At 35.3% G+C, this 21,030-nt stretch overlaps 1 protein-coding gene across 10 annotated transcripts in view; it reads right to left on the bottom strand.

The window, feature by feature from the left end:
* Positions 1-21,030, bottom strand: part of ST7 (suppression of tumorigenicity 7) — a 274,540-nt gene that overhangs the window by 87,465 nt on the left and 166,045 nt on the right. For 6 of the 10 annotated variants that reach the window (XR_008626030.2, XM_034964867.3, XM_034964868.3 and 3 more), the window contains 6 exons: positions 11,001-11,055; positions 10,242-10,357; positions 8,886-8,961; positions 6,662-6,730; positions 4,621-4,775; positions 2,323-2,420 (listed from right to left, as the gene is read on the bottom strand). Coding sequence is in view for 9 of the 10 variants with exons in the window: in XM_034964867.3 (XP_034820758.2) it covers positions 2,323-2,420; positions 4,621-4,775; positions 6,662-6,730; positions 8,886-8,961; positions 10,242-10,357; positions 11,001-11,055 (569 nt within the window). In the remaining variant the exon portion in view is untranslated. The remainder of the gene's footprint in view (positions 1-2,322; positions 2,421-4,620; positions 4,776-6,661; positions 6,731-8,885; positions 8,962-10,241; positions 10,358-11,000; positions 11,056-21,030) is intronic. The other 4 variants (XM_034964869.3, XM_034964870.3, XM_008960719.4 and 1 more) reach the window with 1 other exon arrangement.

Here is a 21,030-nt window from a genome sequence, read left to right as displayed (position 1 = left end):
TTCAAAACATATCTCTACCATGTCTGAGAGTGTTCCTTACAGGACTGTTATACCAGAAGGCCCATGTCTACTGGATGCTCCATAAACCCAGAAAAAGGAGCACATGTATTGGTATTCTAAGAATATGACAGACTTTTTTTTTTTAGAAACGTAATATAAGAAACACGCATATATATACAAACATGCATAAATATGTATGTGTATGTATACACATATGTCGAGAGAGGAAGAGAGAAATTAACTGAGTGATCAATTCATTCAAGAAAAATAAATTAGAAATATCGTAAAATGTCCATCAGGAGAATGGTCAAGCAAATGACGGCATATTTATATAACGGAGAAAAATCGGAAAAAAAATTGTAAGCATGCCTACTATATGTCAGGTGTTTTCACATTATCTTATTTAATTCTCCCAGTCAATTATCGTTTCAGGTAAGAATCATTATCCCCAATTTACAGAAGACTAAATGAAAAGCACATAAAAGGTATTAATAAGTTGTCTTGGGTCATGAAGCTGGTAAAGAGCAAAGCTGAGATCCACATCCAGGTGTTCTGACTCCTGCTTAGTGTTTCTCCCACTGCATCCATCTCTCCCCCAAGATCTACATGTGAACTAGGTCAATCAATGGAATTGTAAGTATAAAATAATAGTAAACAAAAAGCAAATCATAATGTAGATGCATTGATTTTAATCACATGAAATTTTATATGTACTGAAAATAATGATAACCAAGAGACTGACAGAAAAAACCTGAAATTAAAATCATCAGAATTTGTTCCTCCTATTAAGTTGCTTAAGCACTCAAGAAAATCACCAAAATTAGCTCCTCAATGCATGCCTGTTCCAAGCTAATTAAAGTTAAGAAACTCTGTTTAAAAGCTGAATGTGGCTGGGCCAGGTTAAGATAGAGAAATACCTCATCCTTCATAAAACACCCAGCTCCTTCAGAGCCAAAGTGACTGGCAGAGGGATGAAGTATATCAAAGGATGGAATTTCTGTAAGTTAAAAAGCTTTGAGAGCAAGTTCATATCTCGGCAGAAATCTCCTTTTCTTAAAATTAGCACTTATACCATATAACATTCTTTGAATTCTTCCTTCAAACAAAATAATTTAATTGAGGGAGATTCTCTTTCCTAGAGAGCATCTATCACCTGCAGTCAAAGAGAAATACTTTATAACCTTCCCTTCTAGTTCCTCTCCTCAGATTTGGGGGCTACACTGTTGCCTAACGGAGTGGCCAAAACCAAAGCATGAGTCTCACTTGGGCCTTCTCACATCATGCTGTAACTTGCAGAAATAACCAGGGGTGAGCGTTGAGTGTTGGTGCTCCCTCCTCCAAAGAGTAACCGGGAATTCACAAGAATAACTGTCTTTCCAGAGACAAACTCAGAAAAGGCTCACCAAGTGTGCAGTCCCAGTGTGCTCAAATCCATGAGCTGAGAATTGAGCAAGATGACACTTTTATCTTGCCGCTTGGTTCTTTCATTTTTATAATAGGCAGTTATGTATGTCTTCTAATTCAGCAAAAGAATGAAATGTTGACAAAGGTTTTCTGAGATTGTTTTTAAAAAGAAAATAGCCTATAAATACAATTCATACTGGTGTCAGTTTCTTTATGAAAAGTATTTCCTATTAACAACAAACACGGAAATCCAAGTTCCCCAACTGGTTTCCCTTAAAACCTCTGTTTTGTTTTAAAGTTACATAATAATAACCTCCCTTGGTTCTCTTTTGTTTTAAAACTTCTACCTATTTGCTCTCTTCTTTTGTCTTGACTACTAATAAAGAATCCTGGTTCAAGAATCTAGGAAAATGCTTGAAACAACTATAATAGGATTAACTCATAATATTATTAAATTTGAGAGTAGTAATTTGACCCATAATTAATTCGAATCTTCCTAACAACTACACAGAAAAAAAATCAGGTTGCTAACATGGCTGGTCTCATTATTGGCTTCCTGCTGCAGCCCCAAAGGTTTAATAAGGACATCTATTGACATTTTTAAAATATGCCAGCCACCCTATTAGAAGCTTGTATGTATTATCTCATTTAGTCCTCGCAAAAATTCTAAGAAGTAATTGTGAGGACTGTTATTGTTGTTCCCATTTTAGAGATGAAGAAACTAGGGCAAAGAGAAGCTGAGTAACTTGCCCAACATACATCATTCATCTAGTAAATTGGGAACTAGAGTTGAACCCCACACAGTCTGGCTCCAGAACCCATGGGACCACCACACCATCACTGGTACAGACTGCTATGGCCATTCAGCGGGCTCCTATATCTGTAAGCCACTGATCCCAAACACAAACTCAAACTCACATCTCTCATCATTTTCACTGCTTCCCTGGTCCTCCCGAGTCTTCTGGCACACATTGCTAGCCTTCTTTTGATGTACACCAAGACATTGGTGTCTCGTCCTGAAGAGGGAGATATAAAACACCAACATTAAAAAAAAAAAAAAAAATACAGAGGCCCATTTGCCTTGCCCCTAAAGGAAATTTTCAGAGCACTGACAACTTTGTTAATAGTAGAATGAAGATCAAGTAAAGTAAAAGCACTTAGACTCCCAAAGGTCAAATCATGTGACTAATTACCTAATCCATGCTTTTGAGTGAGGATGTTGAATATTTGATAATAAATAAAATCATCTGCCACAAAGTGCTGCGAAAATGAACATACCCATAGTGTATACGGTTTACAAGCAGGAATTCCACATTCTTCAAGCGTGCATTCTTTTGGTAAAGATGCAGAGGTGAATCTCAGGTTACATCCTGATGAACTATTTTTTTTTCATTCTTGACATTAAGTCTGGAGAAGCCTCATCTTGAACTTCTGCTTTATATTATTCTTTCCCTAACACTAGTGACATCATAATCATCTCCAGGTCCCCTAAGCAGTTGATTTTAGATGGCAATATAACACATTCCAGATATGACAATAGAGTATGCAACAAAATGAAAAACTACCCTAGTGTTAGAGAAAGAATTGACAAGCTAAATAGTTGTAACAACAATCACTAAAATGACTCTTAAAAAGTACGTTAACAATTTCTAATCTTAATCTTTTATTTAATTATATGTCTTGTTGGATATGTTTTCAGACCAATGAGAACATGCATGTGCTTAATCCTCGATAAAAATTACCATGTTTGAGAAAAATATGACACACCTGTTATAGATTAAGTACATGTATAATATGCAGCTATTAAAAGATGTTAAGACCAAAGTCCTAACATTTCAAGACTTAAACAATGAGAGCAAGATGTGTGCTGAAAATTTGCCAAGTACCTACAAATTATTTTAAAAATGTGATTATATTTTTGGATGGATTTAGGCAACAGGTTGAAAGGATTTAATTTAGAGAAGAAAAGAAAGAAAATTAATGTTGTATTATAGGTTATGTAATTTTATGTATTGATTTCCATTTAGTTCACAAAATACACATTTACTACATGTCTTCAAAATGCACTGCATTACACTAAAATACTTTTTTATTAAAAAGTGAGACATAGATGGTGATTAGAGACTTTATTAGCATATATACGCTGCAAAATAAAAATAAAAACTTAGGAATTGATGTGGTACATGTGAGGACATACTCATGTATATGCAGGCTGTAATGCAAAGATTTTGCTGGCACCTTAGTTATGGGGACTAATGCAGTCAGTTTCTACACCAAACCCAAGTTTAACGTTAACATTTAATTTTATAATCTCAAATATGAAGGAGATACATCCCTACTCTCTAAGTTTCAGGAGGGAGAAACTAAGTGAGAAACAAAATAACTTTGTGAATTTTGGTTGGACCATGGAAATACTCTCAAATTTTGGTTGGACCATGGAAATACTTACTCTCTTACCACAAGGACTGCTAAATTTCTGCTTCAACAACAAACAAACTGATGAGTCGAGGGGCTCAGGGAATTCCAGAAATGATTTCGTTGTTTTGTTTCTATACTGTTCCCCCACGAAATGTCATTGACTTTCAGTTTAGTATACTGAAGTGAAAGGTCTCAGATTTTAAAGAGTTATCTTAAATTTAAAACGGCGTTTTTTGGGGAGTTTAAAAAGGCATTATTTTAATATAAAAAAGATAAATAACTAGGAGCTCATGGCTCTTTCTCTCTGGAAGCCAATACCAATGTTTCTTATGTAAGAGATAAATGCTGATACAATCACCAATAACTTATATTCTTAATTGTCCTATTTCAATCCATGTTGTAGAAGATCTATAAGATAAAACCTTTGCTAACACTATGGCTAATTTAAATCCTGTTTCCCATCTGGGTTTTAAAGTTGTGAGCAGAAGCAACTGATGAACAGAAATATGTAAGAACTCAGGAGGAAAAAAGGTTACTATTAAAGGTTACTGCCATTTATTTCTGCGGTTAGGAATCTATGGGCAGGAAAGAGAATGTGAATATAAACAGCAATGAAGCTGTAAGTTAATTATTTACAACTGCACTTATAGGAAAGAAGAAAATTAATAAAAACAAAGCAAAAGCCAATATTTTCTCTTGTCTAGGAGAATCATATTTTGAACTGGACTAAAAATTTGCTCTGATTAATAATTTTTACAATTCTGATCCCCCAATGCATCAACCTGCAGGAAACCTTACTATGTTGGGCTTCATACTGGGATCCATGATGTTGTAGCTGCTGAGAGCGTCGGTAACAGCCATCTCCAGCCTTCAGGGCCTGCTTAAATAATTTTTCTGCTTCAGCAATGGTTGTTGCTTCCTCTTCAGCCAAGAGAATATAAGCAGTTGCACACCTGTTCATTCAGATAATAGCCACCATCAATTACAAAGCCAAGGACATGGTAATAGACTGTAGGAGCTCATGCAGAAAGGCAAGGAGTTACGCCAAAACATGCAGAGTGGCCAACTGGTTCATGCACTCCTGTTTGTAGTTGCTGACACAAAATAATGGTACAAAAGAAACATCTGTATTTTAGCTTGAGAGGTAGGATGCGTAGTGTTAAGAGCATGGGGCTCACATGTGGACTTCACCCTTTATTAGTGTGTCACTTTGGGCAAGTTCTTACTCTGCCTCCCTGATGGAGAACAACATGGAATCTTTGTTCACAGTGTTGTTGTGAAGGTTAAGTAAGGTGATGCATGTAAAGTGCTCAGTACAGTAGCCAGCATGTGGTTAAGTGCTCAATAAATGTCAGCTAGTGATGGTGATGATAACAGCTGTTATTAAATAGTTCCTTCCAACACTCAAAGTTAGAGGTGCTATATACAGGTTTACTTCTGTTAACTAAACACAGAATATCTTCAATCTAAGGATTTCTTCAGAATAAGAAATTCGTTAAATCAAGTTACTCACTGAAAAAAAACACAGTGCTTCAACATCTCTTTACAGTTAGCACTGACTTTCTGCTTCAGAGAACACTGGAAGAACCTACAAGTAGTGTTATTTCTGAAGAACTCAAAATCTGACTCAGCCACAGTAGCTAACAAGTTAAATCTCATGCCTTCAACAACAATAGCTACCACTTGTTGCTCAGTATATATTAAGCACTGTACCAGGCACTTAACATATATCATCTCATATAATCTTTTCAACAACCCTCTTAGGTGGGAAGCCAAAAGGATAATTAATGAACATGGGGAGTTCTTGTGAATTTAAACCTTCCAAAGCATATGAGGAACAACCCACTGCCAAAGAAAGGGAATGTAATAGGGAAGTGGTGAGGCTGTAACAGACCACGCAGGTCCTGCACCCACCCTTTCACTCTCCTTCCCCACTGCCTCACTTGTGGCCATTTCCCTACTTATTTCCATCAGACCACAAGAGAGAAAATAAACAGAAAGTAAAACCAAATGTTACTTTTACTGTCCACAAACTGCAATAGCCAGCTAGGAAAAGGAGGCTGAACTTCACAGCTAATGTAAGGGCTGGGGCTACTAGTTAATCTTAGCCTTAGGAAGGGTCTGTAAGGTCTTTAGCCAGTCTCTCTAATTTCAGGCAGGAACCATCAATGGGGCTTTAAACAATGTGGTGAGGTAGGGAGAAAAATGCCCAGAAAAACAGCTATAAAACCAATTTCTACAGATGGCAGCATCCATGACTTGGAAAGAACCATAATGATGCTGAAACTATCCAAGTGATTCACTGGAGAAAATAACTGGGACAGGCATCAGAAGAAATGCTTAAGGCTTCAGATGCCAACATATAAATATGAGGCAAGGGTAATGAAGTGAAAATTGAGATTGTAATACTGAGTGGTAGATACAGTATCAGAGGAATTAGCTATAAGATTGTAGTTGTTGGGCTGGGAACCCAAGAATGGTTGGGGCTAGCTTGCTTGCTTTGCTTATTTATATTTCAAATGGTATTCTTAGGAGGAGAGGCAGAGTAGCACTACTGGCCAAGAAACATACATCTATGTGGAAACGCATGAGTTTGGGGTAGAAACATGCTAAGAGCTTGTGAGTGAAGGAAAAAGGAGAGAGCAATAGAAGTGCTAATGGTTGGGGAGTACAGAACAGACTGCTCAGCTCGATGGAAGATATAGATGATGCATCCTTGTCACAACACAATACACATACAGAAGCAAGAAAGTGTGGTGATGGGGGTGTCAACCATCCAGATATCCACTAGAAGTCTCATTTGGTTAGAAGTAGGGCACCCAACAGGTTCTTGACTTACTTTGGTAACAATTTTATCTCCCAGATGGTAGAGGAAGCAATTAGGGGAACTTCAACTCTGGACCTAATTCTGACCAAGAAGAAAAAAATAGTTGGTAAAATGAAAATTGATAGGAACATTCAGAGAGAGTCACTATGTCATTTTGGAGTTCAGGGTAATCAAAGAGGGGAAGGTGGACTTCAAAAAATTCAAAGAAAAGAGGCATGATTCAATGGCATGAGATTCAGAAGGAAAAATGGTTTAAGAGGGTTGAGCAGCTTCCAAATGTTCAACTGTAACTGCAATCACAAATGATCCTCTCAGGAAGAAAAGAGGGGTGGCACTTAAGTAACCAATACGGCTTCACAGAGATTTCTCCCAGGTCAGATTTTTAAAGGACATATTTTAAAAGATGGAAAGAGGGCATGTAATGATGGTCTATAAGAGAGTGGAATGAGCTTATAAGAATAATGTCAGGAGAGCTACAATTCCAAATTAGCTGAAGCTTGCAAAAATAATAATAATAATAATAAAACAAAATAAAATACTAAAGACAACCATTTATTCCCTATTTTAAAATTATGTTTAAGGCCCTATCACCATCCCCATGTCACAAAGGCAAATAAGTTAAAAAAAAGACAAACAACATAATAACATCAAAACAAGGAAGGTTTATTGTTAAAAGCAGTAGATAATAAAGAAAAAGCAAAACTCTCTCCCTCCTATTTTGTTCCTGGCTTCTCTATTAAGGAGAATGACTGTCAGACTGAAAAAGGGAGAAGAAATTAAACTCTAAAATGGGTAAAAAGATGTAAGATAGCAAATAATTGATCATTCTAAATGAATTACTGGACTGGATGGGCAAATCCCAGGAAACCGAAAGACCTTGTAGGCAGGCCATGGAATTGCTCTCTGTGGATAGTTGAGGAATCACAAAGAATGGAGAGGTGCTAGAAGATGAGATGATAAATGTAGCATAAATTTTCAAAAAGGGGAAGAAGGCAGACTTCCCAAACTACAGAACACAGTGATTTGGAAAGATATTCTAATGGATTATTAAAGGGATGGTCTCCAAGCACTTTAAAAAGAAAGTAGTGACGACTAGAAGCCAGCTTAAATTCACTAAGAATAAATAAATCAGATTGTGCTAGCTTAATTTACTGTAATAGATTTACTATAAATTTAAGATCCACAGCTACAATTGGCATTCTTAAGATCCAAATGGAGAAATATGGGCTGAGTCACAGTGTAACTGGGTGGCTTAGTAATTGAGTGAACAATACAAAAGATGGTGATTCATGAAGACATGAACCTGGAGGGTAGTTTCTATGTCATGTCACAGGGCTCTATTCCTGGCCTTCATATTTTTCTCAGAAATATGGATGACACACAGAAGGCAGGCATATCGAATTTGTAGATGACAAGAAACTGGAAAATAAATATGTTGCATGACAGAATCAGAAACCGTAGATCAACTGGTTACAATGGCAGGATTTTCAACTCTCACAACAATCTTTTTTTTTTTTCCCTAAGATCTCTGAAGAAGATTCTGTAACCTTCTTCAGAAAAATCATAAAATAGTTTAACAATGACCACTTGGCAAGGATAGTGTTGAGGTGATTCAAGCACCAGATGGGTGGTTCAGCTAAGTGACCTTTAAGGTCTCTGCCAACCCTGAGTTTTTGTGACTCCAACTTTAAGAATCTTTCTCATTTTCTGAGATCTCCAGAAGAGATTTCCCAGCCTTCCTTGGTAACCCACAGAATGTTTAACAACACTCAAGACAGCATTTCCTCTTATCTTTGTCTTAATCTTGAAGTATTTTCTAAAATTTTTTTTTAAACCTTATGTTGTTATCATGTTTTCCCCACTAGCAGAAGTTCTACTAGAAAATGTTCTAGTGCAGATGAGCATTCTACATCTGGAAAATTTTCCCTGTCAGAATGTTTTAGATATGTAAAGAATTGTATTTATTTTATATCCTCACAATATCCTAGGGATAGCCCTTCAAGAAATTAATTTAGGATCACAGCAAAGCCATTGAATTCATAAAATGACTAAAACCACCTCCACGTGGTGGCTGTCCTTCATTTAAAAAAAAAAACTTTTTAAAATAGAGTAATAACTCCCCAAATAATCCTCCAGTTCAAATGCAGTTTAATTTAAGTATCCTATCAATGGCAACTGAATATATTCAGCAAAGGATGAGATTTCCTTTTTAACAGCAAGATTTTCCCCCACTTACTCATTTATCTCCAAGGCTTCATGAGCTGCAGAAATCCTAGCTTGGGGGTTTCTCTCTCTCCAGGCTTTCTGCATTACTATTTAAGAAAAAGAGAAAACACCAAGTCAATCCATACATATAATTAGGTAGACTCAGTAGAGGACAAGAGCTAAATTAGGAGTGTCAGCTTAAATTACAAGAACATATTTCATTGCTAAGAGGGTTGGCCAAAATCTCCAAAGTCATATTAGTGTATTAATGTGCTATTCCACAGTATTTCAACTGCTGATAGCAAACCTTTTTTGTGCTCACAAAACTACAGGCTAAGGAAATCAAGAAAAGGCACTCTAACAGAGATTTTGCATGTCTTTTGCACATTAATGTCATTTGTTTTTGGAGAATATATTTTATGCATTTTGAGATGACATTGCTACCAACCTTTTCATTCACTTAGATACAACATAATTGGTCATTTTCCGAAGCACTTAACACAGACTCTTGGTGTTAGAACATTCTGAAACCATTTCAAGAATTATGCGTGGGTCAGTAAAAAATGCTTAAGCTTTTGCTTAACATGTGTACTTATATCCCAAATTTACCTGCAAACCTAGCTTTTATACATCAGAGCAGTTTCTGAACATATGGTGGGAAGCTCAATGGGAATATTTACTGTACCATGATGTTTCTACCATAGCAAAGAGTACCATTTTACAAAGGAGTAACAATCTCCTTATTTATTTTATAAATTTGTATTTTATAAATTATTTTAGAGTGTATAGAGGTTCCCTTTCAAAAACATTTTTTCACCTATTTACTTTGAATAAGTTTTATAACACAAAAAATTTCAGTTGAATTATCTGAAACTCAAGTAATGTAAAATACACACTAAACAAAGTATTTTCTCAGATGGAACACACATCTAGACTCCAATAGCCAAGGCCATGACCCCATTCGATGCTAGTTAACCTATAAATAGGCAAATAAAAGTCACTAAAATATATTCATTAATCATCTGAATCCAGTAAATTCCAATTTCTACTTTGAATATCATAAAGGAGATAAGGCCTTCATGCTAACTCAACCAAGAACTTCATTAGCTTCATATAAGATTTATATTTCTTTAAAATATATAAAACCAACTTCGATATATTTTTAAAAATCATGATTCAAATTATTATGAGGGGACTCATTTCAACATAAATACTTCATTGTGATAAAGGTTTACTTAATTATCAGAGTTCTGGGTTCTTATTAGTCAATCAACAATTTAATATTTTATTCATTGGAGTTTTACAGAGTGGATATTCTAAAAGCAGAAATCTTGACACTTAAGCCAAAAAGCCCTCCCATTCAGAAGGATGTATGGATTTTTCATACTTGCATCTGCGGGACGCAGATGGTCCGAGTCACAAGTAAAGAATGTCTGGTGGTCCTGGGCAGAGAGATTCATGTCATAGTAAGTAAGAGGCTCTCGTCCTGTCACCCAAGTATACCTGCAAAGGAGAAATAAGATGATTAGACACTTTTGAGAGAGAAAAGCAAGACCTATAAAATATTAAGCTGCAGAGGCGTTGAAATATAGACCATTAACTGAATACTAAAATAGCTTTGCTAATGAATAAAAAAAATTTTTTAAAATCATCTTATTCTCCCTTCAGGAATTATATCAGTCAAAAGAAATAAACATTTTCTCCTGTGTTTTTGTCTTAAAATTTACTAGCCCTTGCTAATGAAAACCTTCCCTAATTCATATTATGCATAGACACTTTCCTAAAGCTATGAAAATTCTAATTTGCCTAATTACTTTGCTAAACTAAATTCCAATATAACTTCTGCGACATCTCTATAACCATATTCCAGGTAAGCTTCAAAATGTTTTCAATGTATAGTATATATTGAAAAGAATAACTGTTAATACAAAAACTCTAAAAACTACACATTTTTGTACATTATCCCAAATCTAGTGCTAAAATATTTATAAAACAGAAAAATCAAAACATTTGAAGATAGTATTAAAAAATGGACGCACTACATAGACTGTTACAATGACCCCTAAATGAACCAGCAAAAACGTTTGCTGCTGTCTTTGCTCTCTGAACCAGACCCATTTGTTTCCCAAGCTGTCAAAATGCTTACCGATTATATTCAGCACCCCTAAATAAATTTAGTGGATTTCGCCATACTTTGCATTCTGCAACAAAGAGAAATATGAAAATGTTACACGTAAGTTCAGTGACACTACAAGCTAATTAATTCAGCAAAACACCCTTCCTGCCATTTGATAAGATAATTCTATTCACTACCCTTTACATGGGAAGCAATGTGGAAAAACTCTGGGTGGTTAATCACAAAATGTGGCTCAGGCTCCGGGACTTTGGAAAGTTTTGTCTAATCTCTCTGGGCCTGAGTTTCCTCACTTGCCAAATCAAGATGCATGCCAAAATCAGCTAGTTCATAACTCCTAAAATTATTTCAAGAGGTCCAAACTGATTCTATGAATTTACTTCTAAAACCTTATAGATAAAAGTATAGGCAGAAGTAAAACTATTTTCTGTCAGTCTAAAACATATCTCATAATAAGGTTGTACATGACAAGACAAACTATAGAGTATAATATGCAAATAGCCTTATAGTCTTAATTTGGGCTCATGCTAACAGTGATTTTATGATAATTTACCAGTTTGCTTTTGCCTTACAGGAAAGGAATAAGAAAATTAATAAGATTACCATATTGTAGGAAGAAATGCAATTAAAAGAAATTGTCTCAAAGCATTTTAATATCATTTACTTGCACAGATACATATACTAATCATCATACTAATATCATCATGTTAGCACATCCTAATAGGTCATACCTCTTTATTATACCAGGACCACAGAAATTTAGAACAAAAGGACTTTAACTTAGAAAAGCCAAGCATTAACTTTAAGACTGTGTTATAATGGTAAGCATATGACTAATAAACTACAATTCTTTTAAAACAGTCTATGATTAAGACTTTCTACTGATTCAGAATACTAGATTTTGGATGAATAAGATTTTATTATTAAAAAATCAGTTAATAGTATTCAAAACATCTATGTGCGTGTGCAACCAGCAAAAACCACATCCAACAACATATGTACAAAAAAGTGAGCAATTATTGCAGAAATCCAAAGGACATTGAAGGCCACATGGTGATTCATTAGGCTCCTACCCTCAGTCCTGTACATTCAACGTCCATCCATCCACTGAGCATTAATTTGAGCACCCACTGGAGGAAATAAGTAAACCATCAATTTCAACACAGTGTGATAATGGAGAACACAAAGCACTCTGGGAACATGTGTGTAATCTCAACAAATATTTGTTAAAATAGTAAAGGATATACACATAACAGGAATACGTGTTTTCATTTAAAGAAGATGTACTTATTTCTAAATTAGGGCAGGATCCCACTTAAAATTTACGCAATATTTATAAATAATGGCCCTAAATTTTTTGTCACTTAGCTTAACTTGCCATTTAGAAAATGATCTTTGTCCACTTAATTTAGAATCTCTGAATTTTGTTCTTGAGAAACTGAGATTTGATGGCTGTCACTTCATATGGCACTAACTACAAAATTATGCTTCCTGTAATTATTTTTTCTCCCCTTAGAGGAATCACTAACACCTTGACTCCAGATCATGGCTTGAAACACACTGGTGAGCTCAATAACCATAATCCCTGCTCTTATGGCTATTATAACTACCTGGACCTCACCACTGCCAACCCCTGCTCGGAGAATCTCTTTTAAGATTCAAAGTGCTCTTCTTAAAGCTTCATGAATATTGCAAGATTTGTATCTAGCACAAAATAAACATGAATATAGATTTATGGATAAGGATCCTCGTGGTAGAATTATTTACTATAAAACAAGGACATTTGGGGAGATGCTTCTCCTCCACAGAATCTCATCTGAAATATTAGTAAAAAGGCTAGGGCAAATATTTTGTCTCCAACAAATACATCATCATACTACCTGGAAGGATAAACACTGTTTAAACATCAATTGACAAATCACAAAGAAAACTGTTTTCAATTAAAATTTCGACTCTATTATATATCAGATGCAATTGAAATTATTTCTAAACAAAAAAATAACTCCAAAGATAAATCATGTATATACCTAAAGTATTCATTGAGCAGTATCTAAAGATGCTCTTTATTTAAGAAGTGTCACAATACAGCCAGCAGGGGGTGCAGCAAACATTGTGAAATATTGCTTTTATGACTTCCATTAGAGAACTGAGCTTAAAAAGAAATCTGTGTTAACATTGGTGTCATATATGTGTGCTGCATTCAGTTTAACTATCCCTAAAACTTAGAAAAAAGGATCTAAGTAATTGTAACAGATGTAAACTGTTCTAAGTGAGAATAAAACATGTAATGAAGAAGTATCTAAGAAATGTCTTCATTAGTTATGCCCTTTAAATTGAAGGTGCAAGACAGGTATATTTTTCTTTTAAGAAACAAGCAACCTAGAGGTCACACATGAGCACATGTCAAAGTTGTGCTTTAAAATTAGGCCACAGCTATGTTAATTTCTTCTTTGTCCCTCTGTTCCATAATCTTATCTTGACTGCAAAAACTCAGTCTAGAATCACTCTAGGTAACATACCTCATAAATATCAGGCTGTGTGATGGTTTAGTGATAGAGACAAAGGATGTAAATGCCAAGCATATTAGAATATGAAGATTTAAGTCAGGAAGTACTTAGATCTCTAGAGGGTAAGAGTTTCTTATGTGTTCCTTTAAGGAATAACTTCCTTATTTCAAATCAGATTTAAAATTTTACCTCCAAAAAGGAATTTTCCATTCTCCATTAACATCAACAATTTTAATGCCCTCAAGATGCACTAGAAGTTGATTGGGACTTCATCATGAACTTGCTAATATCATTAATAATATAGTTAAAAATATGCCCTTGAATGAAATTCAAGAAAAAGGGCAGCAGCAAATATTGAATAGCACTTGCTTAGTTCCCAAAGTCTGCGGAAGAGATTCCCTACTTTGTCATAATGAGATCATTACAAGCTTCTTTGTGAGAGACAAAGAACCTAAAGAATAATGTTTACTATCTACAGCTAAGTACTTCTAAAAGCAAGCTCTAATCCTTTTTTTCAGCCCTCCCTCTCACTATTCCCTACTAAAACCTTCCATCACAATCATACTTACTTATTTCATGTCTTTTCATACTCTTCTACTCTTCTGCAATGCCCACCCCATCACTCATAAGACTGTGTGGTTTAAACATGTATTGAGTGGGTAATTATGCATTAATCTCTCAATTAGGCCATGGGTTACAAAAAAAGATAATAGCTTATGTCTTAGAGGAACATTTAGCCTTGGCAGAAAAGTGAAAAGGGTATTGAACTAACTGGCACCCACCTGAAGAAGCTCTACAGAGGGAATAAATATTCTGAGAGAACCACAGACTTTTCCCTTTGTCACAATACTCAAGAGAAGAGAACTCAATTCTCATAAAACAAACAAAAAAAAAGGCTCTATAGTCACAGGGCTTTTAATCACACAGAAAGAAAATATTATTCTACACCCAATTTAACTCTGAAAACTTTTTTCTAAAATTAAAAAAAAGATAGAAAATCCCTAGTCATGGGGACTTCAAAAATTATAAATTGCGAATTCATGGCCCAGAAAGGTTTCTTATACTAAAAAGTTACACATCTTCCCAGAATCTAAAGTATGGATAAGCATGACAATGTTATTACAAACAGTAGTAGCAGCAACTTTTGTTGTTGCTATGAGCTTGATTTTCATGGATCCTTTCTGTAAAGGGGCTTAAAGCTCGATTTATCTACATTCCTTACATACATTGGTTAGGGGTATATATTACACCCTTTTTACATAAGTAAAAAGTACAGAAAAGCTAATTTCCCTAAGGTCTAATTAAGATTAAGGCCTGGTGTCCAGACTGCCCGACTCTTATCCATTATATGCAACAAACCTGTTAAACCCTGCAACATCATATTTTGGAAATATTGTGAATCCATCAGTTAGATTTTTCACTAAAGAAACAATTTTTTAAAACTCCCCTGGAAAAACATTAGAAACTTTTTAACACTTTTAAACACTTTAGTTTCAAAGTACAACAGAAAAGGGTGCTAGCTAAAGTTTCATTGGCTTGTATTATAAAATTAACCCCAAGCCAGTCAATTTCTGACAAGTGATTGTGCATATGTTTATTAGCTTTGATATCTCAGAAATGAATACCCAATTCTCTACATTATTCAGATCAATTTAAAGCAATCATTATTAGTAAAAATATCCATATTCTTAAATAATTAAGCTTTAACTGTTTCATAACTTCAAAATGTTATTTTGAAACAATGATTAGAAGTAAAGGCACAAAAATATGTAGGTAGCTTTCAATTCAACAAATATGTTACTATCTCAAATTCTTTATGAAATAACAAAAGATATAAGTAAATGTGAATTTTAAGACCATTATTTTGGCCTGCTATTCAAGATAATGTACCACTTTCTTCAAGAATACTGTCGAGATGGTTAAATCTGTAACAGCATCTGTCATGCACTTCTCATTGGTCATTTTTCACCTAAGTCAACCAACCCTACCAAATAATGTGGAAATTATGAAATAACTTTACTAAGTAAGTGTTCACTAGCTACTAAAACTATTTTAGGTATTATCATCATTTAACTGGAGACCTAATTTGTACTAGAGCACAAATTTTAGTGTCAAAGGATTTTAAAAAGATGTGAAAAACACTAGCTAAGATAATCACTTTCAACACATCCATTAGATTTTGGTGAGTTTACCCTCATTGAGACTATTAGAGAGCAGCCCGAAAGGTCCTTGACATGTAGCATTTTGCAGTTTTGCTGAGGGATATATTTGAAATGAAAGCACTGAATGGCCTGGATATAAAGAGTCACTCAGCTAGTGAGTAAGCCCGGCTGACCACAAAGCCATACCTCCAAGTGACTGCCATTCTCCACAGTCGTATTTGTAGAGAAATCAGCTCATCTGGGCACACTGCCAAATGGCTGTCCTCTGATCTGACATTTCCACATGACCTCATTTAATGCTGAAATGACTTTATGCAGTAGACATTACTGCTATTCCCATGTTTGCAGATTAAGATACTAAGACATAGCAAAGTTAAACAACTTGCCCAAGGTCACACACAGAAGATTAGGACCACATCTGTCTGAGCCCAGAGCCCGAGCTGTCAACCACTGGCAATCCTGCCACTGAACTGTTCCTACAGTAAGTTAGGTTAATGTCACTTCAGAAATAATGTCATCCACTGCAGTACAGAATTTTACTAAAATTATTATTTTAATTGCTTAATAATTATGTTAATCTTGGTTTATACACCTCATAGAGGTTCTGGACAAGGTCAATTCAATTTTTTAAAGTGCTTAAGAACTTGGATTGTGAAGTAAGACTACCCAGGTTATCCGCCATGTGACCCTGGACAGATTACTTCACCTTGCTATACCTCAGCTCCCTTAACTATAAAAGAGAGATAATAATAATATCTGCTTCCTGGGGCTATTGTGAGGATTACAAGAGACAATACCATATAAAGCTGATAGCAGACACTAAGAGTGTTAGTTATTATTATTGGAACCAAATGGCTTCTTATCGATAAAATTATTTGTTCTAGTGCTATGAAAATTTGGGACCGATGAAAGTCTTGAATATATTTTTTTTACTCTACCTAAATTTCTACATCACCATTGTTTTTCTTTATTATCTGAATTTAATCAGCACTTAAATTGCTTCTGGCCATGTAATAAAATTTAATTCAGAATTTAGAATATATACATTTATATAGAATTATTAAAATTATTTAGAATTTGGAATATACATATATACTTATGAAGATTAAAAGGAGATGATTCGTGACAGGAAGCCAAGTGACTATCCAGTTTGTTTAAAGATCCAATTCTACGCAAGAGGCTATTAAAGTATCTCAGAGAATTTAAACTTGACTTTGGCAGGGATATTTTTCATGTGACAGAGCACTCTCCACTTTTCCCATTATCCTGAAGAAGGTAAACACTGCAAACTTTTGTCTTTATGGCATCTTATTTGAGAACAAGGCAAATTATCAAACAGATGTTCCTATAAACTCAAATTCAGAATGTTACTGGGCCCTTTTAAATGCCTATTTATCATCAGCTCATAAACTAAGCTGAATTAAGAAATGGTAGTGAGAAACATGGTGATGTGGCAGAATATATAAGCAGGGTTTATCAGAAACTGCATACCTGAGAGGAAAACAGCAGTTTAGCTCCCAAATAAAGCAAAACCAGTGGAATGGACACAAATGCTAACTTCAGCCAAACAATCTGAAGTTTGACTGAAGTAAGAAACTGTATAATTAACTACATTTCTCCACTGGCCCGCAGATAAAGATCACTGCAAATTGTGAGCAAGTCTGCATTCAGGCCACTTTGTACAAATCCAGAAGTTTAAAAATATATGCACAATCTGCCTGTAACCATAACAACCTTTCTCACTCCTCACTCCACCACCCCCATCCCAAGTTGTTCTTAGGTAGGCCATGTTTTTCAGCTTTTATTCAAAACAAATTATTCCTTAAGGAAAGAGCTACACTGAATTTTCATATAGAACAATGTTTATAACTGATATTTCCCATTTATTCTTACTTTTTTCAATGATTTTCTCAAATAATCAATAAAATACCATTACACTGCCTTTGCCAACATCCATGAGACTTTGTGAGCCATGTTATATTTCATGTACAATTCAGCAAAGGGCCATCTTATGATGCTCCAAGAAAATCAATAGATTCACCCTTCTGTTATTAAGGCAATAGTCATTTTATTATTATGAAGGCAATGGGAATTTGTAAACAAGTTTAAGAAAATACACTGATAACCCTCAGCTTTGGACCTTCTTGATACTTAGCATTTGAAATGAGACTATGAAATAGAAAGTGATTAAAAGTAGAGATAAATTCAGACAATGTACCTAATGTACCTTTTTAGTATTTTTCTTATTCAAAAATCAAAATCACCACAAAAAAACAGAAACAGCAATGGTATTATTCCAGTGGTATCTGGCACTTCCAAACTAGCATACATGTTTGTTTAGCTGAGTCAGCCAAATATCAGAAGCCCAAATGTCAAGAAGTGGGCAGATGGAGACCTAAATATACTTAAGACAAGTTAATTTCCATTTTTCTAAGGATAACTATTTGAACACTGTTATGATACCAGAAAATAAATGCTGTTATCTATTATATAAGAAATGAATGGAAATATAGAATGCATAGTAGGCACTCAGTAAATACTAGTAGATATTAATATTAAATGAATACTAGTAGATAATATTATCATTGAACTAGTAATAATATCCAAAAGCTCAGTCTTAGCCAAGTAAAAAATACAAACAAAAGTGAGAATTTCCACAGGTTATCCTCAGTGAATGAATTCATTTCTTCCATGATAATTGCAGAACCTTGTGTCTAACTAGATCTGATCACATCACTCCTCTGTTTAAAAAGTATCATTGGTTCCCATTCCACTGAAGATAAGGCCCAGGTTCCAGATTCCTTAGCACAGCATGAGCTGCTTGGCAACTTTGGCTTCTGCCACAATCCAGTCCCTTTCCCTTATGTCCTGTTTTCTAGTCACATGAAGCCAATTTTTATTTCTCGAGCATGCCATGTTTCTCATGATGCCCTGCCTACAAGTCTCCCTTTTCCCTTATTCATCCATCCAAATCACTATCCAAATCAAATGTCACCTCCTGGGAAGCCTTCTCTGATAGTCTGTACACTATCTCTCTACTTCCATTAATCTTTAATATTTTTACCTTTAGCAACACTTACAAAATTGCATTATAATTTTTAAGGCACGGCTTTATTTCTAGCTTCTTGTAGCATCCTATTTCTTTGAAACTCAATGAATCAATGCATGAGTGCATGCAAGGCCTGTACTTTCTCCTCTTATAAAACAGGTGGGAAGAATTTCCTAGCTCAGTCTCTTTGTCACCTCAGTAAACATTTTCTAAGTACTTCTTATGAACCTGGTCTTGTATAGGTTTTTAAGAATATGATTTTTTTAAAGGCAAAGTTCTTATCCCCATGGAAAACTCTGTCTATTGAAGGAGACAAAGTGGTAAGTGCTCTGGTTGCATGAGGAAAACATACAAATCTAAGGAAAACAAAGGAGGAGATCCTGACCTAAGCTGGGAAAAGTAGTTTGCTCCTTTAAGGAGAGAGCCACCAGTTCTAAAACATGAAGGATAAAGAAGAAATTTAAAAAGCCACATTAGGTTTTTTTCTTCCTCTCTAGAATAACCCATCCACATTTTATAACTGTCTAACCAGGTTATAATAATCAAGGATCAGTGTATACATAAATTTTGTTCCAGATTTTAAGTCAATACTCTTTTAATAGACTCTGCCAGCCAGCTATGAGTAGTACTGGACACCTCTTGGCACAATTTATTTTATCCTAAAGGGTACACATATAAAAGATGGCATTGCTCAGCCAGGTAACAAAATTGTCTGAGACTTTGTAAACTCATCCACTCTCTGAAAGGAAAAGAGACCTCACCAAAGCAAAACATTACTTTATCCAGCTAGTATAATAAATGCTGTTTATTATTCTAATGAGGAATCTTGATCATTCAGTCACCAGGCATGAGCAGTGGTGGATAACTGCTACCACTTTGCAGGTGCTGTGAATATCCCACAGATTAATTGTGCTCTTGTCTGACTTGAGTCACTATAGCCTTTGAATGACAAAGAACATTGTAGAAAATTAACAAATTGAAAACAGAAACCATCCTCATTAGAGATCATTTTTTATAGTGAATACATTTATATTTTCATTGAAGTTTCCCTTCTCTCTCTACTTGATCTAAATCTCTTGATATCATTTCTCAATGCAATGAAGAGTTCATACCCTTCCCATTGTCCCTGTTATTTTGCTGTCTCTCTTAGTGGATGCCTTGATTAAGCCTTATTCTTTATATAAATGTTGATGCTATTCTTAGTGCTGTAACAGCAGCTTTGTTTCAAAGAAATAGTAGAGACTGCAAGATGCTAGAGATACTACAATAAAGCCATACCTTAAAAATTACAATGTAATTTGATGTGTTGCTAAAGGTAAAAATATTAAAGATTAACAGAAGTAGAGAGATAGTGTACAGACTATCAGAGAAGGCTTCCCAGGAGGTGACATTTGATTTGGATAGTGATTTGGATGGATGAATAAGGGAAAAGGGAGACTTGTAGGCAGAGCGTCATGAGAAACATGGCACGTTCAAGAAATAAAAACTGGCTTCATGTGACTAGAAAACAGGACATATGGGAAAGGGACTGGATTGTGACAGAAGCCAAAGTTGCCAAGCAGCTCATGCTGTGCTAAGGAATCTGGAACCTGGGCCTTATCTTCAGTGGAATGGGAACCAGTGATACCTTTTAAGCAGAGAAGTGATGTAATCAGATCTAGTTAGACACAAGATTCTGCAATTATCATAGAAGAAAATGAATCTATTCACTGAGGTCTGAGAAACTATGGACAAGGAAGCTATAGCATCAGGTTGGGAACACTGACCTAAATGACCATTGGTTAAGTCAAATGGGAAAAAATAACATTAGCTCGGCACAGTGGCTCACACCCGTAGTCCCAGCACTTTGGGAGGCCAAGGCGGGCAGATTACTTGAGCCCAGGAGTTTGAGACCAGTCTAGACAACATAGCGAAAGCCCATCTCTACAAAAGATACAAAAATTAGCCAGGCATGGTGGTGCACACCTGTGGTCTCAGCTACTTGCTAGGCTGAGAGGTAGGAGGATCACCCGAGCGTAAGAGGTGAAGACTGCAGTGAGCCAAGATCATGCCACTGCACTCCAGCCTGGGTGACAGAGCAAGACTCTCACATAAAAAGGAAAAAAAAAAGGAGGGTAAAATTAATAAGATAAGCATTTCCTTTCCCTAGGATGTTTATACCCTCCCTCTCTGATACAGGTTGTCAACTCCATGGGAAAATGATCTGCATTTTTCTCTGAAGCCTAATGTTTAAATAACAACATTCTTACTCTCTTAGTATGAGTAACAATAATAATTTAGTAACAGTAAGCAAATAATATTGCAAACTGAAGGAAATTCCATAC

The sequence above is a fragment of the Pan paniscus genome, chromosome 6 (assembly GCF_029289425.2).
Source record: "Pan paniscus chromosome 6, NHGRI_mPanPan1-v2.0_pri, whole genome shotgun sequence".
NCBI lineage: Eukaryota > Metazoa > Chordata > Mammalia > Primates > Hominidae > Pan > Pan paniscus.
This window is presented reverse-complemented; position numbering and strand designations above follow the sequence as displayed.